General features: G+C 34.2%; 5 protein-coding genes across 11 annotated transcripts; 1 reads left to right on the top strand and 4 right to left on the bottom strand.

The window, feature by feature from the left end:
* The first annotated feature begins 4 nt into the window (after positions 1-4).
* On the top strand, positions 5-2,488 carry LOC109609661 (cilia- and flagella-associated protein 36). 2 transcript variants are annotated; one of them, XM_020026372.2, is made up of 8 exons: positions 5-26; positions 475-809; positions 869-933; positions 983-1,087; positions 1,136-1,368; positions 1,422-1,507; positions 1,556-1,704; positions 1,759-2,488. In XM_020026372.2, the coding sequence occupies exons 2-8, from the start codon at positions 707-709 to the stop codon at positions 2,032-2,034; spliced, it is 1,017 nt and encodes a 338-aa protein (XP_019881931.1). In that variant the 5' UTR covers positions 5-26; positions 475-706; the 3' UTR covers positions 2,035-2,488. The 2 variants fall into 2 exon arrangements, with proteins under 2 accessions (XP_019881931.1, XP_049817997.1); XM_049962040.1 differs by having other exon boundaries at positions 1,556-2,488.
* Positions 2,489-2,780: 292 nt separating this feature from the next.
* LOC109609660 (serine/threonine-protein phosphatase 4 regulatory subunit 3) lies at positions 2,781-10,117 on the bottom strand. 3 transcript variants are annotated; one of them, XM_049962038.1, is made up of 7 exons: positions 9,891-10,117; positions 8,473-9,759; positions 8,213-8,405; positions 7,311-7,851; positions 7,025-7,247; positions 6,328-6,552; positions 2,781-5,655 (listed from the first exon to the last, which is right to left on the bottom strand). In XM_049962038.1, exons 2-7 carry the CDS (start codon positions 9,703-9,705, stop codon positions 5,566-5,568), a joined length of 2,505 nt encoding a protein of 834 aa, XP_049817995.1. In that variant the 5' UTR covers positions 9,706-9,759; positions 9,891-10,117; the 3' UTR covers positions 2,781-5,565. The 3 variants fall into 3 exon arrangements, with proteins under 3 accessions (XP_049817995.1, XP_019881930.2, XP_049817996.1); XM_020026371.2 differs by having other exon boundaries at positions 7,311-7,839; XM_049962039.1 differs by lacking the exon at positions 6,328-6,552.
* A 748-nt stretch (positions 10,118-10,865) lies between these two features.
* LOC109609641 (disintegrin and metalloproteinase domain-containing protein 10) lies at positions 10,866-17,571 on the bottom strand. The gene is made up of 7 exons (XM_020026343.2): positions 17,048-17,571; positions 16,632-16,996; positions 16,217-16,576; positions 16,154-16,167; positions 13,402-13,492; positions 12,352-12,530; positions 10,866-12,285 (listed from the first exon to the last, which is right to left on the bottom strand). Exons 1-7 carry the CDS (start codon positions 17,569-17,571, stop codon positions 11,803-11,805), a joined length of 2,016 nt encoding a protein of 671 aa, XP_019881902.2. The 3' UTR covers positions 10,866-11,802.
* A 187-nt stretch (positions 17,572-17,758) lies between these two features.
* On the bottom strand, positions 17,759-18,725 carry LOC109609649 (uncharacterized). The gene is made up of 3 exons (XM_049970739.1): positions 18,125-18,725; positions 17,992-18,070; positions 17,759-17,940 (listed from the first exon to the last, which is right to left on the bottom strand). The coding sequence occupies exons 1-3, from the start codon at positions 18,431-18,433 to the stop codon at positions 17,858-17,860; spliced, it is 471 nt and encodes a 156-aa protein (XP_049826696.1). The 5' UTR covers positions 18,434-18,725; the 3' UTR covers positions 17,759-17,857.
* Positions 18,726-18,842: 117 nt separating this feature from the next.
* On the bottom strand, positions 18,843-23,143 carry LOC109609642 (lens epithelium-derived growth factor). 4 transcript variants are annotated; one of them, XM_049961246.1, is made up of 16 exons: positions 23,079-23,143; positions 22,896-23,021; positions 22,725-22,821; positions 22,617-22,672; positions 22,396-22,540; positions 21,746-21,838; positions 21,634-21,689; positions 21,241-21,412; positions 21,069-21,180; positions 20,692-21,010; positions 20,563-20,638; positions 20,471-20,507; positions 19,644-20,242; positions 19,453-19,582; positions 19,315-19,400; positions 18,843-19,259 (listed from the first exon to the last, which is right to left on the bottom strand). In XM_049961246.1, exons 1-16 carry the CDS (start codon positions 23,099-23,101, stop codon positions 19,227-19,229), a joined length of 2,160 nt encoding a protein of 719 aa, XP_049817203.1. In that variant the 5' UTR covers positions 23,102-23,143; the 3' UTR covers positions 18,843-19,226. The 4 variants fall into 4 exon arrangements, with proteins under 4 accessions (XP_049817203.1, XP_019881909.2, XP_019881907.2 ...); XM_020026350.2 differs by having other exon boundaries at positions 19,644-20,164; XM_020026348.2 differs by having other exon boundaries at positions 20,692-20,995.
* Between the last annotated feature and the right edge of the window lie 879 nt (positions 23,144-24,022).

The following is a 24,022-nucleotide window of genomic DNA, read 5'->3' as shown; positions in this document are numbered from 1 at the left end:
CGTGGTTTTCTAGAGAAATTTGCCATGTTAGTTGGCTACATTTGCTTTGAGGGTTTTGGGCGGAAACATAAACCAATACGAGAAACGACAGGCTAAATCTTTGGCTTGGCATTTCTGGTGGATACGAGAATTACCCTTGAGATAACTTTTCCTTCAACAAAAATAATACATAAAACTGGTTCAATTTTCTCTCATATTTTATTAGAGTGCAAGGAGCACAAAAACATGTTTATTTCTGCCTCATGTGGGCCATTCATCTAGACAACAGCATATCTATGTTTGTTATAATTTTATTTAAACTATCGTCCAACATTACTTAGTTTAATTCAATTGGATAAAAACTAGTCCTGTTGATGCTGTTGATATTTCAAATAACAATCAAGATCAAATAAAAATGAAAAATATTAGGACAGGAAAAAAATGATTGATTAAATGTACTGCTTGTGAACTTAATGTAATAGTAATTTATTTCAGTACTGCAACAATAATGATAGACAAAGGTGGATATTAATAAGTGAAATGCACAAAACGATCGAACTTTTGAAAGGGTGCGAAACAACAATTCAAATTATCAAATACACATGAATGATTGATAACAATCTGTTGATTGATAGTCATGGCAACAGTCAATGTACACAACAATGACCTGCAGTAACTCCAGTGCGATTCGAAATACCGGCAGACAAACAATTACTTTCCATTCGCAATGGAAGACGAGAACTCCTGGGTCTTCGATTCTTTGGTGGCCTTCCTCAACGGTCCCATCTGGAATGCACCACTGGAAAGCTTCATCGAAGAGAAATCATTGAGTGAGACATGTTCAAATTTTAGTAGAAGTGCGACGTTTACTTTATTTATGGCTTTACAGTTTTTGAACCAAATGTGCAAGACAATGAGAACTACAGGGGAGTTTACGAGGAGTTCAAGAATTTGGTGAGTAGCACGGCTTAATAGGATTGAGGTAGAATTGTAAAATTTACAGGTGGACTTCATGTTGGGTAATTTCATGGAGGATATCGGCATCACACCGGAACAGTTTGAACACGCTTGCAGCGAGGGGAGGAAGCATCAAGTCAGCTTCGATAATGTATGTTGGAAATTCAATTGGGGGACATTTTGTAACTTTGAATTTTAGAACTTGTTCGAGCAAATATGGGCAGCCAACGACTATGAAATGTTCAAAAGAATGATGGCCCAAAGGAACGTGGAACTGCAGCTTCAAGCTCTGGAGTTAATTGAACAAAAATACGGAATTACACCGGAGTCTTTTATACCCAACAAAAGGGAACGACATACTACAATACAGGAAATACCGGTCATCATAGAAAATTCCAAGTTAGAGAAGGCCATCATGGACGAAGTCGCAAAGTAACAATCCAACTCAAATGTAATTTCTTATTTGTTACTTATTTTATTTCAAGAAAATTTCCTGAAGAGACAACTAATGACGTAATGGAAATACTGGAAGATAAAGAGGTGCTTCAGGAGTCCCTAAAACAAGTAAAAGGTGAGACCTAATCGTGTCTGAAATGTGGGATTTATCAATAATTTTCAGAAAAAGTTCAAGAACGGTCAGACTCGGCAACACCCAGCACATCACACGAAGAGAAGGCTACAGAAAAGGAACCCATTATAGAAAAGCCGGTGGAAGAAAAGAAGCCATCAAAACCAGCGACCAAAGAGGCAGACGCAAAATCCAAAGAGGTATCAGTCACCATTAATTTTAGTAAGTTTTGTTGTTGTTGCTGTCGTTTCCAGATTGACGCGAGGGAACTGAAGAAGCGCCAGGAGTACTTGCGAGCCCAACGCGACAAGCTGGTGGCGCTAAAAAAGGAGGAGAGAAAGAAGCAGTTGAACGCCGAGGCGGACACGTCGGACAAGTTCCGCATACGGCCCAAGTCCGCAAAGGCAGCCGAGGCAGTGCTGGCTGGCGACAAGTCGCCCATCGAGCCGCAGCAGCTGCAGATACGGAAGTCGCTGGCCGAACGGCTGAAATCTGAAGTGGTGTTGAAAACGCGGTCGGATGTCAAATAAAATGTGGATCTTTTCACTTATATTTATTTACCTAAATATAACGATTACATTTTTATTTTACATTTTTTTAAAAACATTAATTACATGAAACAATGTTAGAAAAATGGCCTTCATTATTCTGTTTTTAAAAAACTTGTGGCTTGTATAAAAAATATCGTAAGGCTGCCATTTTATATAATAAATAATAATGTTTTTTTTATTTGGAAATTGTGCAAATATGATTATGTAAGTACCTATAATTTTATTTAGAAGGTAACTAGAACTATTTGTTCAATTTCCAAACGCTGTATGAAATAAGATATATTCGCTCACATTGTACGTCCTCTGGATTTCTGATCTTATCACTATTTTGGTATAATTTTATATATACACTTGGAAATAGATGTCTTATTTATATTGCTGTAAAAAATGTAGTTGAGCGAACATACAAGTTACTAATAAAATATTATGTACACCAATTTGTTTTTATATTCAATCAATACCATTACATATTTAGCGCAGTTTTTAAAAATATAACAGCCATTATGTTCACAAAATAAATATTCCTCAAACTGCAACAAAATTAAAACTAATTTCACAATAAATTGGGAACCTCACTAGTTACAAAAAATACACGTTTGCTTATATCCATAATCTCACTAGTACAATTTTGGAATATTATTAATATAAGGAAGCGGCTGAACATTTTCAAAAGCTGTGATAAATACTTTCCGTTAAGTAAATATGAAAAGAAATAATGCACAATATTGAACGAAATAGGAAGAAAATTTATTCATCACAATAATTACAAAATTAGAGTTAAGAATAAAATATTTATTTAGTCTACAATGGACACTCCATACTGCTATGCCGCAAAAAATTAATTTTTCCAAAAAAAGAAAAAAATAAAAATGTACACAATTCTAGATATCTAACAAATGTACATGGTATTTCAGAATCTGTCTGACAATGTGTACATTCGTATTGGTTTACAGTAACTGAGGTTTTCTCTTTATTAAAACCGCATTAAAAAATTATTACACATAATTTGTTTTAGCATCATCCGACACAATTGAAATACCTATCCTTTAATATTTTACAGACAGATATTAATCACAACAAAACTATAATTAATTAATTCCATTCGGTTCTTTAGACACGTTAACAGTACGAAGTATTTATACATTTCTAAGCACTCCAATGACAACTACACACAGTTTTTTTAGATGATATATTCGACACTATATGCTATCTACTGCTAGATATATAACTTAGCCTATGTTTTATTTCACAATTGTTCAGTTTACCCACGCTCCAAATTTACATACGCACGCATTTAGTGCCTTTATGTCGAAAAATTTTTGAAAGCCAATGGAATTGTTGCTGTTCCAATATTTTCGGTGGCAATTGGTTGTATTGTTCAAAAACATTTTGTCTGTTTTAAGTACAATATTATAAACGATTTAATTGGCTTGATTACTCGGTGTATAACGGCTATGTAAACATTTAGAGCGCCGGTGAAGAATGTACACGTTTTGTTTGGGTGTTCTAACTGAAATGAAACTTCCATAAATATCTCGAGAAAATTATTTACAAAGCATTTACTAATATTGATGAAATACCTCTACTATATAATTGTTTTATAAATAATCGACCTTTTTATAAAAAAAAAATCTATTTCATTTACATGGAATCAATCTCAATTTGTTTATTTTCCTTTTCGCTCGAAACAACAATACCTGTAAAAATTGTATAATGTAACCAAATAATCTTTATTTTGTTCTTTGTACAATCGGAAGTTCAAGCTTTGTGCATTGTCGCTGTTTCAACAGATAAATTGCTGGTCGTACGCCGCGTGGTAGTTTTCATTTATCAAATAAAACAAGGATGTCCTTTGGAGTGATTCGAAACGTTGTAGATGTTAACACGTTTCATGGTGTTTTTTAAAGCATTTTGTCCGACAAAAGAAGCTTCCCGGGTTTTATACTTTTACGTGTTGGTATAAATTAATAATTTTATTTGCAAACAATGAAGGCACACAAATTTTAAAACACTATTGAATCTGAAAGAGACATATTTACATAACTAATAATCGAATCAATTGATAAAACCGTTATAATTGTGGTAGCATATATAAATTGAAATAGGCGAAACTGGAGAAATTGATGGTACAAACCCATTTATACTCTTACGTTAAAATCGCACAAGCACACTACTTTTGACGTGAACTTTTTGGGTACCTCAAAATATGTAGGCAATTTGGTCATTTACTTAAAAAAAAAACCTACGAATTAATCTGGAAAAATTATAAATGAAAAAACCAATAAATAATACAATAAATATTCTAGATTTCAGTGGGATGCAACAAATAATTTTGGTGGTGTTTTAAATACCTTTATTTTCGAAAAAAAAAACGGCATTAGTGAAAGTTGTGGCACTTACCAGTGCCTTCAGCTATTACAGCAACTCTTCCTAATTTACTTAATTTGAAAGAACACACAACATACCTCTATTAAAATTAAGTAAATTAAGAAATAAGTACATAAAATTATTATTTTTTCATTATAAGACATTGTTCTTACTTAATTCACTTTGCTTAGTAACTTTAACGTGAAATACTAATTTGACAAACCAGCTCGTTCAATTAATGATGGGCAACAAACTGATTTTACCAAATTCGTATAGGAATATTGCCCAAATATTTTGGGTACATTAAAGGACACTATCGTTAACTGTAAAATATAAATAAATAATTATAAATTATTACTATATCACTTTAAATTACAAAACTGTTTTAACTTTTTTCCTGTGTCTGTTTTACTGTCATACATTGTGTTAAGTTGATAGATAGAATCACTTATCACACAACAACGAATTAATTTATATCTCAATGAATGTTATATAAAATATTTACTATACAATACACAGGAATAATAACTTCAATTAATGAACATTAAAATGTATAAAAACATTTGCCGTTTGATAAAATCCTTTCTAATTCATGTGTATTTTAAAGGTTTAAGTTCAGAATAACAGGAATAATTTTATAACAATTTTGTACCGGTATTTTGTGACTTAACGTAGAAAATTGTGAGCTTGAACCTCCAAAAGGGACGTCGAAAGAATTTTATCAAATCCTCACAACATAAATAACTCAATCCAACTCAATATTTTTAGTGTTGAGAACGTGTTAAGGCAAGCGTGGCCGAAACGTGGCCGGTAAGCTTCTTTTGCCACCGCGCCGTGGTAACACCCGCAACCCTTCCCAGCACCCCGTCTCCTCTCGCCCGCACACTGTCCCCATCGTCGGTCACAAGCACACCTTCTAAAAATTCGACCGTCGCCGCTGAGATCACACAACACACGAGTCCCGCGCTCGTCCGCTAAGTGGTCCGTTTATTTTTTTTTTCTTATTTAAATTAATAATTATTTGTTGTTTTCATTGGAACGTCCGCGGCACACAACCGCTACTCACCTGCGGGGAGTGGTGCGACGCATCCGCCGCCAGCCCCGGCCGGGCGTACGTTGCCGGTGTTAGGGCGCGGGGACGGACTATGACAGTCTTGGCCGTTTCGCCGCCTCCCCGCCGCCGGCGTCGTCGTCCTCCTCGTCCGAGTCGCCGCCCTCGTAGTCCACGAGACCCTGCAAAATCGTTCGGGTTGTTTCAATCCGTTTACGACCGCATTTAATACTATCAACAACTAGCCGGCGTATCACTTTTTTCGAGAGTACTAAATATGGATGTTCGGGGCCAGTTACAAATGAAATTGTTGCGGTAAAATTCTCAACGTGAATGTGATGAATCGGTAGATGGAACTAAACGAATTTTACTTTACGAATTTATTTAACAAACTAATTTATGCTATGAAAAACTAGTAAAGAAATTAAAGTCCTACAAAATATATTAAACGTTTTAAGCCTCAATTTCTTTGCTTTGAGTAATTATAAAAATTTTTAAAACTGCACAAATCATATAGGATGTTCTTGTACTTCTTAACCTGAAGTTTCCTAGAATTAATGTCACAACATGGTTTGAATTTATTCAACAGAATTGAATTAATGCTTTTGAATAAATAACACGAAGAAAGTAGTGTCAATACACTCTTAGCTTTAATTATAAAAATATATTAAAAATTTTATGAACCACGCGGAAGTAAATCTGTTATGTATAAATCCAAGTAGAGATTAAATTTTAACCAACAGTAGTTATGAATAATGTCCCGTCATATGTTACCGTTTATACCGAGCAGCTCACAAGATAATAAAAGACAGATCCACGAACACTGATTGATGGGACGAACGCACCGTACTCACCCTCTTAAGGAGCGCCACTTTCGCGTTGGACGCGGGCGATACCGGACCGCCGGGCGGTGTTTGGCCATCGCCCGCTACCGCGTTCGCGTTGTTGTTCAGCGGCGGCGTCACGTTCTGTTGCTGCTGCTGGAGCGGCTGTGGATCGGCAGCCTGGGACTTTTGCTGTTGCTGCGGCGTCGGCGCGTTCGTCGTCGAGTTGTTGTTCATCTTCGGGCCGTTAGCGACCTGTTTTGAGAGTTTTTCTTTATGGTTTCGGTTTGTTGTTTCTTTTTATTTGTTGTTGCTTGTCATTTACATTACTCAAAGCATTTAAAGGTAATTCAATTGGAACGTGCTTGCATAAGAGTGTTGTAATAGCTTAAATCAATCTTAATAGCCAATCGTTATCTTTATGGTTTCACGTGTTTATTTGTTTATTTCCTTTACAACTCTCATGAAGCAATTACAACAATCTGTTAATTAGGATCAAGTTAACTCACCGAAAGTACTGCTAGTGACAGCAAGACTCTCAGTAAATGGACTTGACCAAGACCGACATTAACGCATAGATTTTCCACCCTTCACCAATGTTCTTTGCCGCAATGATTAGTGATAATTTTACGCCACTTTGCTACTAGTTTTGTTTAGTTAAATACTCATTTTTCAACCATATTACTACCCTCTAAAATAGTTAGTAAAAACAACGAACAAAACCCACCTCAGCGACTACTTGCTGTTTGCTCTTCGTCGTTTCGATCATCTTGCCAATGCTGTCCAAGTCCGAGTCAAGTTTCTTGGTGAGGATGTCGTTGGCGGCGGGCGGCATGACAACGGTCTCACCCTCATCGAAGTCATCTTCATCGTTGAACCACATCTCCTCCTCCTCTTCCATCTGTCTCTGGTCGCGGCGATAGCGACTGTTCCTCAATATGGACGGCACCCTATTCGACCAACCAACGTCAACATACCTCCGCACCCCAACAACCAATAAACCAGCAACTTACCCGTCCAGACTGTTCCGACTATCCCTCGTGTCCTTCAGCTTGTCCTGGTGCTGGTCGTACCTCGTCTTCAGCGCCTTGAACGTCTGCACGTAACAGCACTCGTCCAGCCGTTTGCCGTAGTTCTCCACCACGTACGTGCACAACGTCTTGATGTCCTCCAGCTTGATGAACTCGAACAGATCGATGATCGCCGAGTCTAGCAGGTTGTATCGTCCGTTGTTCTTGATGAACGCGTCGACGACGGGCGCGAACAGGTTGCCCTTGATTATGTAACGGTTGTAGAACTCGTCCTTGAGCGCGATCAGTTTGCGCATGAAGCGCAGCGCGCACAGCACCAGGAACTTGTGCGTCGACTTGACGAGCACGAGTATGCGACGGAGCAGGTCCTTGTTCAGGATGCAGTTCTTGATGTGGTAGGTGTGGTGTTCGACGCAGAACGACAGCAGCTCGAGGATCAGGCCCAGCAGCTGAACGCTGCGGTAGTCGTCCTTTTGCAGCTCGTCGTGAGCGGTGTTCTCCAGTAGAGGAGCTGGAAAGAAGTCTAGACTGTGTAGAAGTACCAGGGGCTCGCTTTTATCGCATGAAATTGCTTTTATCATCCCAGATTATGTAATTGCTCATGTGCATCACTTTAGAGACCTTGAGGAGTCTCAATAGTCATAATATAGTTAATTGAGCAGCAAAAATTGAAGATAAATTTGCGATTTTTGCTAAATTGCATAACAAAACTGGCGAAAAATATACACTATTTTGTTTATAAAAAGATAAGTTTAGGCGACTTGGATGAATCACAGCATTACCAATAATCTGCAGACAACTCAAATATGACAAACGAATATTCATAAATACATCAGTTGAAAAGCTATGAAGAATTTGAACAAAAAATACAATAAAATACTTACCTATTAACGTATGAACACTGTGTTTGTAGAAGAAGTTAAGAAAGTCGGTCTTCTCGGACTTGTTGACTGAAGCCAACATGTTCTCAGGATCCAGCAATATCCTCAGAACACCCATGAGTTGGACAGCACCGCCCAATTCCGAATCCGTGTCGCAAATCATCTGCTCAATGATAATGTTCAACAGCATCTGATCCTTAAATGGAATAGAAGGAATGTTGAGTTTAGTTGACCTTGAGCATTTAGCAAAGGTGGGCACTTACCTCATCAGTGTTACTGGCCTGTTGCAAAGTATATTCTCTGACAACTGATGGTGAATATTCTACAATATATGTTAGTATGTCGATTGAAGCAGTCTTGGTTTTCTGGTCGTCCATCGCCAGAGTGATTTCTAATGCTGGAAGAATGCCCAGTGAGGTCAGTGTCTTGTAAAATGATTCTTTAGCTTGGGGCTGGAGGTTCTGTGAATAATTGCAGAATTCTTTGAGAAACAAAACTAGATCCCTTCTTTTCGAGTCGGGCGTGTTGTGGTCGGTTAACATGGTGAATAGTTCCGTCAGAAATTTCTCATCCTCTTGAACAAGAACAACGATTTCCACTTTGTTAAAAAATATAAAACTACTTAAAGTTGATAACATGTTTTCTTCGAAAACCGACGGCGTTGGAAGGACAATGTCTTGAATGTATTGTACACGAAACGTTTGATGGATTTTTGATAACAACTCGGGGTTTTTAATGGGGATGGCCTCGCGAAACTTGGCCTGTTGCTTCAAATATTCCCTGTGCCTTTTCGGGGTGGGTGATGTTGGATCGTATTCTAAACAGCCAACCACATCAAATATTAACTCATCACTAAACATAACTTCAAACAATACATTTTTATTGAGTAAAAATATATTTTTAATTATGTCATATAAATGGTGTAACCCCTCAGTGTTCTCAAGATCCTCGCACATATGAAACACATTTATTAACTTTCTGATGTAACCTTCTGTTTCGATGGCCGCAGCCAGCTTTTCTTTTCTCATAGGGGAGTTTAACGAGTTACTTATTAATTCACTGATTTCCTCTAACCGACTGAGTTCACAACTGGGCAATTCGACTGGTGGTGCAGAGTCTGACATGTCATCAAACCGCTCATCCTCAGATTCCTCCACAATATCCTGTGTGATTTCAACTGAGGGATCTTTACCTTGCACTTGGCATATCTTCTCCCATATCTCATCACAACCTAATTTCTCTTGAAAACTTAACGCTAAATCAAAATTATCACCCTCTGACCACACTATTAATGTATCTTGTTGCTTTTGGTAAGCAGTGTCCGGTTGAATTTTAGACTCTAACAGAAGAGATCCATCACTTTCCGCACGCACTAATAAAGATATCCCTTTGAGACGGTCAACATATGATGAAGAAACATGTCCTGTGCCTCTGTCATCCCATTGTCTGTCTGCATTTAGTGCATATAACTTCACTCTTCGCCTTGTGTCCGTCATGTTTATAACTTTATTAATCCTTTTCCGTATACTGGCAAATTTCCCACATTCCGTCTGTAATAGAACAGAGAAAATTGACATAATGTCAGCATAAACACAACAAACTGTTATACATGTGAATTAACCGTATAATCACGTCAATGTTGACGGCTCTTCGAAATATTCAACAAACCACACATACTAACCTATATACTAGCACAAAACTGTTGACTATTCCCTTCAGATCCAAAACCTTTGTATATATTACTAATCCGCTAAATCCAAACACGCCAATTTACTGTTGAAATACTCCAAATAACTGGAATTTACATGTCAGGGCCCACAAAACCATCTGCGTTCAGCGTGCGGGTGCGGGCTCGCCGTTTATTTCACGACCGCAACATTTTTTGACTCATTTCGTAAACGGACACAACACTAATTATCGCCATATTGAATTCACAACAACGCTATCGGGGTTCACAAGGGCAAACGCAAGGGCACTGCGCATGTTGCCCGCGCTATTCGAATATGCGGCTTCTACATATTTTTTATTTCGATTCGATTTTTCATTATTTATTTATACACGCATCAGTGTTTGCATAAAGTCGCAAACGCGTTTGTATTCGATAATTAATTGATGTTCGGGCGATTGCACTGTTTAAAAGTTAATCTAACGTTTTAGTGCTCTGTACTTACCATAAACTAACCTCATTTTCTAGAATTGATCGCTGCTTATTTGACAGAAACATTTTCTTTGAAAATTATATATGTGCTTCGTATAAAAAAGTTTGTTGTTAATAAAGTGAATAAAGAACCACTTTAGTAGTATTATTGTTGTTTTAAGGGTTGACTAATACACTTTACCCTCTCACTCTCTCTCTCTCTCTCTCTCTCTCTCTCTCTATATATATATATATATATATATATATATATATATATGTGTGTGTGTGTGTGTGTATGTATATGTATACAAGACACTACTAAACTTTATTGCTTCAATTTATTTTCTATAAAAAAAAAATAAAACAAAACATAAAATAAAAAATAAGATTTTTTTTAATTTATTTTATTGTTGCGTAAAAATTACACAGTGATTAATACAGTAGTACCACAGTAATAACGATTGGCCTAACAGAAATAAAAAATATATAAAAAATTGTAGAAAAGTGTAGAAAAAGAAAGTATAAATATATGAAATAATATATTATTGGTGCACAAGTACAAATCAGCCATTTATATTTTGTTTCTCCCCTTCAATCGGTTGCTCATAGCGGTCTAAAAAACCAGTATTCTAAATTAAACTAGACTATTCTAAACTAGACTATTCTAATAATAAACTATTCTAATACTAAACTATTCTAATACTAATCTATTCTAATACTAATCTATTCTAATACTAATCTATTCTAAACTAGACTATTCTAAATTAGACTGTTCTAAACCAATATAGACTGTTCTAAACCAAACTAGACTGTTCTAAACTAGACTATACTAATACTAAACTATTCTATGCTAGGCTATTCTAATACTAATACTAAACTATTCTATGCTAGGCTATTCTAATACTAAACTATACTATTATCATAATCTGAACTGAACTATGCTAAACTAATCCATAATCCAAAGCGTATTTACCATACTATATCCAAACTATTTCCAAAATCGGTGTCATAATTAAGAGTAATTGTCAAAACTATACGTTTTCTACGCTATAAAAGCATAGAGAAGTGTTACAGGTCTGTAAATAACTATATTCATTCATGAAATGCTACGAAGTAGTACACGCAATGTCTAAATTATCATAAGAAACAAGATGCTAGATGAAAAAAAATTTATAAAACTCAGCAATCTCAGTGGTTTTTTTAAAGCACACCCATTGATTGATTATTATGTAAAATGTTGTCATAATTGTGTATGAACTCTATTACAGTGTTGCTCTTATTGAGCCAGCCTTAACTAACTTGTCAACTTGCTATGATGTGTTTTGTAGGTAGTTGTTATTGTTTGTAATTCAACAATAGATTAGATGGAAGAAATATAATGTATTATAAATCATATGGGCAGAGAAACATAACATAAAATGGCTTTTAGTGACTGAACTATTTAAATATCAGTTGATTAATTAACGGCAATTAATGTGCTTACCAATAATATATAAACTAAAAATTTTTGTAGGTGAACGCCACCGTTACTGCTCTGCAAACGGCACTGGTTGTCCGGAAGACAATATCCAACTAGCCCGTACTTTAAGCAGAAGTCCCCCAATTCACTCAATCGGAAGTCCAAATTGACACATGTAGATCTCGCACAGAACTGTTTCTTGATACCCGGACTGAATACCAGTTTGTCCTCTGACTGAAGTTTACGAATCAGCGTCTCATTGTTTCGGCAAAGAGACTCTGTAACTTCCAGGGCTGGCACACATTGTCCGGCCTTCCAACAGCATGTGCCGCAACCGTGTCCAAAGGGACAGTCGCACTCCTCCAACCCGATTCGAACGCACTCGACGCTGTGGCATCTGTGCCCCACGCACATGCCATCAACGCCGCACCGACAACTCTTACGTGAGCACGGGCACGCTCTGTACAGATTTTTGCAATCCTGCATTAATAAAACAGACACAAGTGTTATTCACTTAAAAGATATTAATTAAAAGTTGTTACTTACGAGATTGTGGGCGCTAAGGTCCCTTAATTGGCACAAAGAGTTGCAACAAGGACCTTCCGGACTGCATTGACCCTTCAGAGTGCAAGACTTCGGTCCGGACTCCATTGGAAAGCAGCACTGGGTCTCCTGGCAAGTTCGCACGTTGCCGCAGTCGCACTCTTCTCCTTGCTCTCTTATGCCTGCGTTACAATTGTTCTACATTAGCACGAGATTCGGAGTTCCCAGTTTGAAATGAAAATGCGAGAGCAGTATCGACGATGCATCGCTCACGATGGTCAAATTGAAACTGATTATGTTTGATGGCAACTGAATGAGGTAAATTTGTTTTCTAGCAACAATTTCAATTGTTTCAATAACACTGGTTACCAAGCAACTAAATTTTGTTTTGTATAAAACAACAAATTGAGAGTCGAAAACAGCACACTTATATTTTAACCATTCGGTAAGAGTAAAAACATGAATTGAATAAACTAATTGTAAAATGTAAGTGTTTTCTAATTGAAAGAGGAACAATGTAAAAGAAATTTGAATGTATTTGTATATTGTGTATAAATAAAGCTTACCTTTTTATCGGTTGTAGTTAGGCTACATGTTTTTTTAAGGTGATATGAATTCGGGAGAACTTGTTAGTCTTCTAACAAAATATGTAAGAGCACTAAACGACGATGCATCGTTCACAAGGTTTAAATGGAGACTGATAATATTGGATGGTAACGAAACAAAGTATCAATCCAAGATACGGATAACTTGATTCCCAAAAAACAAAAGTTATTTATTAGCAACCACTTGAATTGTTTTTTAAACAAAGGTTGCTAAGCATTTTTCTGTTTAAAACATCGAAAAGTTGAAACAGCACACTTTAAAATATAATACATTAAAAAAAATTGTATAAAGCTTTTCTAGAGGAAATCTGAGGAATGTTTGAAGATAAAATATAAACTTGAATGAATTAAATTAATATCGTAAAATGGCAAAATGTTACTACTTGAAAGAGCAACAGTGTAACAGAAATTTAAATGTACTAGTATAATGTGTATAAAAAAAACTTACCATTTATAGGTTGTAGATAGGCTACATGTTGATCTACAGTGAAACGAATTGGGGAAAACTTGTTAGTCTTCGAACAAAATATGTAAGAGCACTAAACGACGATGCATCGTTCACAAGGTTTAAATGCAAACTGATAAATGTTTAACGGTAACGAAATAAAGTAAACTTGGATACGGATAACTTGATTCCCAAAAAACAAAAGTTATTTATTAGCAACCACTTGAATTGTTTTTTAAACAAAGGTTGCTAAGCATTTTTCTGTTTAAAACATCGAAAAGTTGAAACAGCACACTTTTAAAATATAATACATTAAAAAAAATTGTATAAAGCTTTTCTAGAGAGGAAATTTGAGGAATGTTTGAAGATAAAATAAAAACTTGAATGAATTAAATTAATATCGTAAAATGGCAAAATGTTTACTTACTAATTGAAAGAGCAACAGTGTAACAGAAATTTGAATGTATTAGTATAATGTGTATAAAAAAAAACTTACCATTTATAGGTTGTAGATAGGCTACATGTTGATCTACAGTGAAATGAATTGGGGAGAACTTGTTAGTCTTCGAACAAAATATGTAAGGGCACTAAACGACGATGCATCGTTCACAAAGTTTAAATGCAAACTGATGAATGTTTAACGCTAACAAAATAAAGTAAACATGGATACGGATAAGTTGATTTTCCAAAAAACAAAAATTATTTATTAGCAACCACTTGAATTGTTTTTTAAACAAAGGTTGCTAAGCATTTTTTTGTTTAAAACATCGAAAAGTTGAAACAGCACACTTTAAAATATAATACACTAAAAAAACTTGTATAAAGCTTTTCTAGAGGAAATCTAAGGAATGTTTGAAGATAAAATAAAAACTTGAATGAATTAAATTAATATCGTAAAATGGCAAAATGTTTACTAATTGAAAGAGCAACAATGTAACAGAAATTTGAATGTATTAGTATAATGTGTATAAAAAAAAAACTTACCATTTATAGGTTGTACAAAGGCTACATGTTGGTCTACAGTGAAATGAATTGGGAAGAACTTGTTAGTCTTCGAACAAAATATGTAAGAGCACTAAACGAGGATGCATCGTTCACAAGGTTTAAATGCAAACTGATAAATGTTTAACGGTAACGAAATAAAGTAAACTTGGATACGGATAACTTGATTTCCCAAAAAACAAAAGTTATTTATTAGCAACCACTTGAATTGTTTTTTAAACAAAGGTTGCTAAGCATTTTTTGTTTAAAACATCGAAAAGTTGAAACAGCACACTTTTAAAATATAATACATTAAAAAAAATTGTATAAAGCTTTTCTAGAGAGGAAATTTGAGGAATGTTTGAAGATAAAATAAAAACTTGAATGAATTAATATTGTAAAATGGCAAAATGTTTACTAATTGAAAGAGCAACAGTGTAACAGAAATTTGAATGTATTAGTATAATGTGTATAAAAAAAACTTACCATTTATAGATTGTAGATAGGCTACATGTTGGACTAAGGTGAAATGAATTGGGGAGAACTTGTTAGTCTTCGAACAAAATATGTAAGAGCACTAAACGACGATGCATCGTTCACAAGGTTTAAATGCAAACTGATAATTGTTTAACGGTAACGAAATAAAGTAAACTTGGATACGAATAACTTGATTTCCCAAAAAACAAAAGTTATTTATTAGCAACCACTTGAATTGTTTTTTAAACAAAAATTGCTAAGGATTTTTTTGTTTAAAACATCGAAAAGTTGAAACAGCACACTTTAAAATATAACATTAAAAAAATGTTAAAACTTTTCTAAAGAGGAAATTTGAGGAAGGTTTGAAGATAAAATAAAAACTTCAATGAATTAATATCGTGAAATGGCAAAATACTGAAAATACTTTGAAATATTCTGATTATTATTATTATATTGATTTAGAAACAGTTAAATAAACAGATTACAACAAATATGATAAAAATTAATCAATTTCAGGTACGATAATAGTAATAAACATAATGTATGATAAGGATAGCAAAGAAAAGAACAATGTATGAAAGACAAAAATATTTTGCAGTGGTAAAATGTTCATTAAATGGAAGTTATTACTACGATGATAAAAAAATGTGTGATGTGTGTCTAAATAAATACATAAAAACGAATTGAATTGGAGAGAACTAAATTTTGAACAAAAAAAAAAAAACAGGGGCACTAAAGACGAATGGAAAATGTAAGCTGGTTGTATGATGGTAGCCGAATAAAGTAATCTAATATTGAAAATTGAAACTTACGAACCGTTTATGAAATTCAGATTTTAAATTAATTTCATATATAAAAAATGATAAATATAAAATCTACATTTTTAACTAAAGTATAAAAAATAATAAAGTTATAATCAAAGCCTAATATATGAAAGGTATGCATACAATTATAATAAAAACTTACCATTTATTGAGGTAGCAGCACAGCAGATCAGTTACATGTTTATGAATATAGGTTCCCCTCTACAAAATTTTTAGAGCGGTAACGGTGATGTTTCTTTCATAACATAAAAATGGAAACTGAATGTGAGTTGTTGCTAACGCAATAAGGTAAACTTTTACGGATAACTTGATTCCCCAAAAAAACAAAAGTTGTTTACTAGCAACCGCTTCAATTGTTTTACATTGTTTTATAAACAAAAATACACAGCACACTCAAAAATTCACATATCTGTTTCCTATATTGTTTTTATAAACGGGCAACATGATCTTTTCCAAATGTAACTATTGGCAACCAAATGAACATTTCCTAGGTTACATCAATTCAAAAAAAAATGCTTAAAACTAACAATACAAACCGTTTCCACAGAAGGGTTCCCTGGCAGTTTCCATGCAATACCCTCTACTCAGCACAGTTTGAATAATTCGCTCTTTACTGCACTTAGAAAATTTGTAATGGATTTTCTCGGTACCATCCTGCGCCATGGGATGCATCAAATGATGCTGACAGAGCGTAGAGTTGTCATGTAATGCCCCAAAGCTGTGTCCCAGCTCGTGAGCTAGTGCCAAATCGTAGATGTTTTCGGAAAGACTTTTATTTGTGCCAACTGATACAACAGCCACGTTTGCTACGCGTTTTTGTACATAGAATGCCATAGTTTCGCAAATTCCACCTTCTATTTGTCTAAGTATGTTGAAATTGTGGGGATTGGGTGAACCTACCAAGCACAATCAAATCATAAAAGTGTACATGTGGTTATAAGTAAGTGTTACCGGTGAAGCTCATGCCCAATACCTTGTCTTCGAAGGCTTGGTACGTGAACAACACGCCGACACAAAGACCATGGAGGAACCTGTATTGGGAGAAAGCTGCGATGAATTTGTAAATGTCCACGGGATGAGGACTGTGGCTGGGCATCAAATTAAAAGGAGCTTTGGACGTCTGAATTATGATAATTTGTTTGATTTCAAATCCGATGTTGTCCGGTATTCCGTCTTCGTCAAAATCTGTGGTGCGAAAGATGGAGTTGACCACTTCCATTGACTCCCTCAACCGAGAAACAGCCTTATTAATATCGTTATTGTGGCTATTACATATGTATGAATGATCTAGGATCACACCCATCTTACATATTCTTCTATAAAACAGAAAAGTAGTTAACACTAAGATGAAGTCTGAATTTACTCACCCAGGGCCAATAAATCTGTAATAAAAATACTTTTCTTGTCGATAGTACAGTGCCTGTCTCTTATTAACTTTCTTAAATAACAAAGGCTCTTTTGGAAGACAACGTGTTTCTTCCAGACGTACCACTGCATTATATTTCTTGTTTACAGTTTCACCTATTCTGTAGATGTAGCAATTTATTTCAAATTTGCCATAAAATCTGTTATTTTTCATATATCCCGCAGCTACGTTTACCGAGTTGTTTGGTGAAAAGCCGTTTAGAAAATTGAAGGTGTAAGATCTAGATATGGATTCATTTCCTATTATCAAAAGAGAAAAATCTTTGCTGAGAAGTTCTTTCGGTAGCTTACGAGTTCTTGTGAGAATCAAATAAAAGTTACGTGTGTTATTGACACTCAAATTTACTTCGTACTCGTCCTTCTCAATCTGCCTCAGATCAGTGTTGGTGTAAAAATCACTTGAATTTGATTTTGCAAGTAATAACGTTGAAAAATGTAAAATTAGTAATGACAATAAAGTTGTCATTTTAAATAAATGATTAATAACTGTTTAATAGCAACAAAGTACTTATGTATTATTTCCCTTGATTAAACAACAAAAATTATATAATTCTTTAAATAATTTCAATAAATAACCTATTAATCAATTGTCAATCAATCAAATTTCACTTGTGAACCATTTATTAAAATAAATAGAATATAAAAACTAACTATCAAGTATTAAACATTTTATTTCATATTTAAACACATCCTGTTAAATGCAATTCAATTCAATTGGGTACTGACAACTAATTAAATACAGAAAAGGATGATTATAATACTAGTTTTTCACTATCATTTAGTTCTTCTGTAGTGGACAAATCGGCGTCTTCCAGGTCAGATGTGTGTATGGACACTACAACAGAAATAGACCTAAAATGTTTATTAAGTCAATAAGAAAACCCACCTGAACGAGGGGTACTTGGCCTTGTGACAGTGACATTCGTGTCAACGCACTGTACAGGTCCAATCTTCTGGTAGAGTAACTAAAAGATTGAATAATTGAATTACGATAGTTTTAAATGATCTTCATTACTCACGGTAACCTCTCTGTGGATCTTATCTGCCCGCAGCCAGAGTCTCTGAGTGTTCTCTCTAAACTCACGTAGCGTTTCTTGTGAAAAATGCCCCTCGTCAAGCTTATCAATATTTTGACGCAAACAGTAATTCATGTCCGGTATTACGTAAGTTTTGAGGTATGAGATGTAATCCATAATCATCCTGTGGCATGTATTCCCCGGATCAAGAACGTAATCTACTTCCACGACAGCTTCTTCCAGTTCGATTATTTTGAAATCGAGAACATTGACGGTGTTTTGCATGGTGGGCGGATAATTGTCTTCATTCATTATTGCCGTTGCCTCTTCTGTCACCAGAAAATGTTTGTCATTACGGATTAAACCTCAGGTAACTGGATTTCGTTGAAAATTAAAACAACCTTTTGTCGTTTTATGCAAGGAGTACTCGATTAAATTCTACACATTCGGGTACACATTTAATAACTCCACAGTTATTGAAAATTGGGGGTATCAAAAAGGGAATATTTATATAAATATATAACAAATCAATTTCTTTATAAAAATTGAATAATAAATTAAATTGTTACAGTTGGAAAATATCAGCAGTTCGAATCATTACATCTAAAAAATATGGTTAGGTCTTGGCGGCATTTACGAACGTTCTCCAAAAGTAGTGATAATGAAGTCTTGTCCCAATTTGTGAAAGGATGTTGAGATGAAATGAATGATAAACCAATGATTAAAAATTAAACTTTTTATTTCATTAAATGGTCTAAATACAATGTACTATTAAATAGTAAAACATATTTAAACAATTATAAAACAGGGAACGATTGTGAGTACCAAAAAATATGTAGCATGTATTTGTCTGCACAGCGTGTAATAACTTCGTTGATTTAGCAAATGGCAAAAGTACTACAGTTACATGTATAAAAAAGTAGATAGCTTTATAAAATTGTATAAATTGTCTTCGTAGCGTCAACGCCAAAAATTTAACAAAACAAGATGCGATTTTACAATGAGACTACTAACTTGGTAGTCATACACTGTAATCACAGTAACATATAAAAATTAAGAACAAATCTAATATGAAAAGGTGAACACATTATCTTCATCCCTTGGATTACTTTTCATTCGCAACATCGCTAGAATTTTCCTGAAAATTGAATTAATTTAATAATTGTTATAAACACGAATATTTAAAAATTAACCTTTTCAGTTTCTTTTGGATTTTCTTCAGTTAATGCGGCATTCATATCCTTCTCTTCCAGTCGAGTCAAAAAAGTGTCACGTGACTCTAAAAAAATCATTTTATTAACTAAACCAAGTCAGATTGATGAAGGACGTACTTGGATGAGACGTAATCGTGATGAATTCGGCTTCGGTGAAATCCATATCGACACAATCCTTAGAAAACTTGTTAAGTGTGTCAGTGAAGTAATCCCAGAACTTCTCATAGTTTGTCTCCGGAAACATGGTCTGAAACAAAAATATTTGCATTACTTTAAGCGTCTAGTAACGCACAATATCTATTCCTTACTTGGAACCATTTATATATCTTGTCGGCTCTCTCCCTGACTTTCTGAGCATCTGCCCGGAAAGCATTTAGCGACTCCTCCGACAGATTCCAAACCTTGTAATTGCCAACGTAGGTGCGCAAGCGTTTAATCATTTCCGTTACGGAGTAATGTTTCAACAATGAAATGTAATCGATGTCCAGCGTTTGCATTTCGTCCAAGAAGTCGAGAGCTTTACGTACATTGACATTATCCATGCCCAGGCAATTTTTCACAGCATCTTCTATTTCGACTAATCTACGTTCGTCCTTTAATTTCTTCAATCGTAGTTTGTTTTTGTTAATATCTTTCTCATTAATCTTCTCAATAATATCATCCTCGCTCAGCTTCAAATCTTGTACAATATAGTCGTTTTCCTTCACTAAACCGGACCTCTCTATATTTTTCTTTTCTTCTAACATCTTAGAAGCTAGTTCTCCTTCGAAAACGGCCCGATCATACTCGGTTTTAAACTTACCAGCGGGTAAAATTGTGGCCTTTATTCCTGCGTACACATCGTTATTTAATTTTACAGGTAGAATACTTAAGTTGTAATCCATTATGGGGAGTTCTGGAGTTTTTTCTGAAACGTTTTTTGATACACTACTGTTTAAAATTATTTTAAAAACTACAGAAAATAAAGTTGAATACTTAATACTATGTCAGTGATAATTACATCACTATTTTAAGGCGTGGCAATTAAATTGTAATATTTCATTACATACTGATTCAAATACAATCAGACTCTGTACAACTCCAACATGCAAGGAATAAAATTATTCCTATACAAAAGTTAACAATTTATAATTACCATTTAGTTTTTCTGATTCTTTGGCAGCATATTCCGCCTAAAATAAAATACATTAAAAAAATAAAATGCCTATTATAGTACATGTAGCTTACATAAAGGTTTAAACGTTGTAATTCAGCCTCTGTAAGTATATTCAAAGAACGAGGAGTCACTTTATCCTCAATGGGACTAAAATATAAACTTTACAGTAACATATCATTAAAAAAAGTATGTGTTCCAACCTTGACACTCCTGCATTTTCTTCAGTACTTGGCTTTTCCGCCTCATTTTCAGTCTCTGGTGCAGTTTGGCTTTCATTTGGACTGTCCATGTCATCAGTATCATTTAGTGACTTATTTTGTCCTTTGTCTGTATCTACAGAATCATTCAATTCTGTCTTTTCTTGTTCAGTTTGTTCATGCTGCTGATTTGTCTCTGCTTCTTTGTTTTCAGCATTGGTGTTCTCGACAGGATTTTCTTCTTCCTTGTCAATATCACCCTTTAAGTGTTGCTTATCATTTTCTACTGCAGCATTATCATCATTTACTGCAGCGACAGATGCTAATTATTTAAGTTGTTTATTTTTTAATTTTTATAATTTAAATATATTAAAACTTACTGTCAGCGGATATGTGTGGCACCTTAGCAGGGACTGGATTAGAATCTGAGTCTACCCTCTTCCTCTTATTTTTTTTGGGGATCTCACTAGGCTTTTCCTCAGTTTCAGGTTCCTAAAATAAAATTTTTAATTTTAATAGATGCAAAATGATGAACTATTGTCATTCATTTACCTTTGTCGAATCTGTATTTCCTTCAACAGCTTCAGACCCATCACCACCAGCCTTAAGGATAGCCTCTTCAATCTCCATGAAGGCATCATTGTACTCCTTCCTCTTGAGAGTCTTCTTCATTGTGGCCTTATGTTTATTGAAATAGAATAAATCCTCTGGCTTAATGGAACCACTAAAAAAAGGACGTTTATTACCTCACTTAAATTATATATTATTAGTATAATTTGTTAAAAGCAATCGCACAATCTTTTTATGAACTTATCAAAAGTTTGTCGGCTAGCTTTTATTTCTCTTGGGCCTGTTCTGAACTTGTCAAAATATATTAACTACAGTATATCAACAAACAGAATGCCCACGTAATTAAGAAATATAAAAATATAACGAATGACTTACATTTCTCCAGTGCCAAAAAATTTGACTTTGTACTTTTTTCCTTCCTTTGCTTGTACCTACAACACGCATATAATATACATATAATACAGTAAAATAAATTTTGTTTACTCACATGTGCAGGCCATGGCGGATACCCCTTTATTTTTGCAAATACTTTATCGCCGGCATTAAACGTCTTCTCAAGCTTCATGTTTTCTTCCTTAACCTTAAATTATGACTGCTTAGTAATGTTGGCGGGAAATTGATCTTATTGGAATGACTTACAAATGACCCGATGGGTCTTTTTTAAGTTGCTTGTTTTTTTTTTTGTAGAGTAAGTTAATAGAAAAAAATTACAGCAAACCACTTATATTATTTAATTTTTTGATTAAATCAAAACAAACATCTCTATCCTACAAAAACAAACTCAAGGCGCATGTTCACAATCTACGGCTGTTATTTAATTTTTGAAAATAATATTTTGAGGGTATATATAATTCATATGATATAGATTACGTAACTAAACATAAATAAAATAAGTAATATGTGTAAAAGTAACTTGTGTCTTATATGTTCAATAAATATTTGTTGTAAACTTAGTTGCCTAATATTGGTTATAATCAATACTGTTGTGTAGCTTCAGCGCCACGCAGTAAGAAATAGTTCAACTATAAATTTCAATTAAATATACCTGTATAAGTGGTGATATACATTATAGAGAAGTTAACGAATCAAAATTGATATATTAATTTGATATATCAAAATATGTCTAAAAAATCTTACTCTTTTAAGGTATTCTTCATATGCCTTTATTTCGGCCTCGATCTCCTGAATAGCTCGCTTGTAAATTTTTATTTTGGGTCTTCGTACCATCAAATGTTTGTGTTCTTTATAGGGGTAGAATATGTGTTCAGCCAAAACTTCTTTCCTTAAATAATAAAAATAATAATTAAAACTCCCAATTTTTAAATAATAGTAAATTTAGTAAAGGAATCATTATACACCTCTTGTATGTCCCATAATACTCGATAATAAATTTGTCACCATTTTTTGACTTAATCTTAAAATATAAATAACAGTTAGTAACTTGTAATAACATATTATACGTATACTTTCGCTGGCCATGCTGGTAATCCCTTCATTTTTACAATAATTCTATCACCAGCTTCGCATGGCCTTATTTTCTCATTTTCATCTAGATCGCTATCCCTAAAATTAAAGAGATGACATGATATATCTAAAAAAAATGAGGTCTTTGAAGGAGTCAAGATATTTCTACTTACTCCTGTTCACTTTCGTCGTATACAGATAGATTGGCATTTTGGAATTTGGCCCACTGACCTTCCCAAAAGCCAGTCTCCTGGTCTACACGACGGGTATCATCTTTAACTTTATCCTGCGTGTCACCACTGAAAATGGAAAATAATTAAACAGGTATGCCTAGTTAAATGTCACAAAGAGCTTACATGTTTTCTGCTGTACCTCCCATCGTCTCAAATATTCAAACCTAAAATAAGTAATGAATATTGTTCGAGTGTAATTTGAAATTTGAAATAAAAAGTCAAACACTTTACAATTGTCAGTTTGAAAGTTCAAATCAATCAATAAGAAAATGATGGGATTTTCGTAAAAATATCACATACACACCTAAGATGCATTTGAAAAAGGAACACAATTTATGAGTGACCGAGTATAAATACAAGAAAAATATTTAGATAATAGAGGATATTTTACCTTGAAATGTTCAGGAACCAACAAGACACATCTACAAATGGGTGACAATTTATAAACAAGTAAAATTGCTAAGTTACTAATATGCTTGTTAACTTACAAAAAATGTATCTGAATATGTAAAGTAACTAACAAGTATAGGATATAACACAGGAAATTTTACCTTAATGAAACACACACAAAAAATGGGTGAAGATTAACTGATTGATTCATTTCTTTGAAAATTACACAAAACATGAACGAAGATCAACTGATTAGTTTTCTTATCTGTGTATAAACAGCAAATTATGTAAGAAATTTAATTACCCCATTCAACAGAAATGAAATGCAAACAGTCTTTCACCAGTTTGACATTCATCAGCCATTCAGAAAGTTACAGAAATTTACAAAAAATACTATTTAATTCCTAAACAAGCTTGAATAAGGAACAATATGTGCAAGTGGATGAGTACAGATTCAAGAAATATAATAAAATAAAACGGGATATCTTACCTTCGAATATGCAGGAACGACTGGGTCTATCAGATGAACGACAGATTTGTCACCTTTGCTAAGTTACATATTAAAACTTTTAAAAGCCAACTGTAGAAAATTGAAAAATCAAGTTTTAGGAATACTTTATTATTTTACGCGGGTAAATTAATCAATGATTAAAGGGACATAAAACACTTAGAAAACT

This window comes from Aethina tumida, chromosome 1 (genome assembly GCF_024364675.1).
Source record: "Aethina tumida isolate Nest 87 chromosome 1, icAetTumi1.1, whole genome shotgun sequence".
Classification (NCBI taxonomy): Eukaryota; Metazoa; Arthropoda; class Insecta; order Coleoptera; family Nitidulidae; genus Aethina; species Aethina tumida.
The sequence above is the reverse complement of the archived record's forward strand: the minus strand, read 5'-3'. Positions and strand labels throughout refer to the sequence as shown.

Excerpts from the sequence above, each read along its gene's own strand:
- LOC109609661 (XM_049962040.1), top strand. The coding sequence starts at position 707 with ATGGAAGACGAGAACTCCTGGGTCTTCGATTCTTTGGTGGCCTTCCTC. Across the intron at positions 1,088-1,135 it reads ATCAAGTCAGCTTCGATAAT|AACTTGTTCGAGCAAATATG; the intron begins GTATGTTGGAAA and ends TTTGAATTTTAG. Across the intron at positions 1,508-1,555 it reads GTCCCTAAAACAAGTAAAAG|AAAAAGTTCAAGAACGGTCA; the intron begins GTGAGACCTAAT and ends AATAATTTTCAG.
- LOC109609660 (XM_049962038.1), bottom strand. The coding sequence starts at position 9,705 with ATGACGGACACAAGGCGAAGAGTGAAGTTATATGCACTAAATGCAGAC. Across the intron at positions 7,852-8,212 it reads CAGTGTTCATACGTTAATAG|ACTTCTTTCCAGCTCCTCTA; the intron begins GTAAGTATTTTA and ends TACACAGTCTAG. Across the intron at positions 7,248-7,310 it reads AGTCGGAACAGTCTGGACGG|GGTGCCGTCCATATTGAGGA; the intron begins GTAAGTTGCTGG and ends TTGGTCGAATAG.
- LOC109609641 (XM_020026343.2), bottom strand. The coding sequence starts at position 17,571 with ATGACAACTTTATTGTCATTACTAATTTTACATTTTTCAACGTTATTA. Across the intron at positions 16,577-16,631 it reads ATTGGGCATGAGCTTCACCG|GTTCACCCAATCCCCACAAT; the intron begins GTAACACTTACT and ends TGTGCTTGGTAG. Across the intron at positions 12,531-13,401 it reads CTATCTACAACCTATAAATG|GCATAAGAGAGCAAGGAGAA; the intron begins GTAAGTTTTTTT and ends ATTGTAACGCAG.
- LOC109609649 (XM_049970739.1), bottom strand. The coding sequence starts at position 18,433 with ATGAATGAAGACAATTATCCGCCCACCATGCAAAACACCGTCAATGTT. Across the intron at positions 18,071-18,124 it reads AGATCCACAGAGAGGTTACC|TTACTCTACCAGAAGATTGG; the intron begins GTGAGTAATGAA and ends TCAATCTTTTAG. Across the intron at positions 17,941-17,991 it reads GCCAAGTACCCCTCGTTCAG|TGTCCATACACACATCTGAC; the intron begins GTGGGTTTTCTT and ends TTTCTGTTGTAG.
- LOC109609642 (XM_049961246.1), bottom strand. The coding sequence starts at position 23,101 with ATGGGAGGTACAGCAGAAAACAT. Across the intron at positions 22,822-22,895 it reads TACGACGAAAGTGAACAGGA|GGATAGCGATCTAGATGAAA; the intron begins GTAAGTAGAAAT and ends CTTTAATTTTAG. Across the intron at positions 19,583-19,643 it reads AGATATATAAATGGTTCCAA|ACCATGTTTCCGGAGACAAA; the intron begins GTAAGGAATAGA and ends TTTTTGTTTCAG.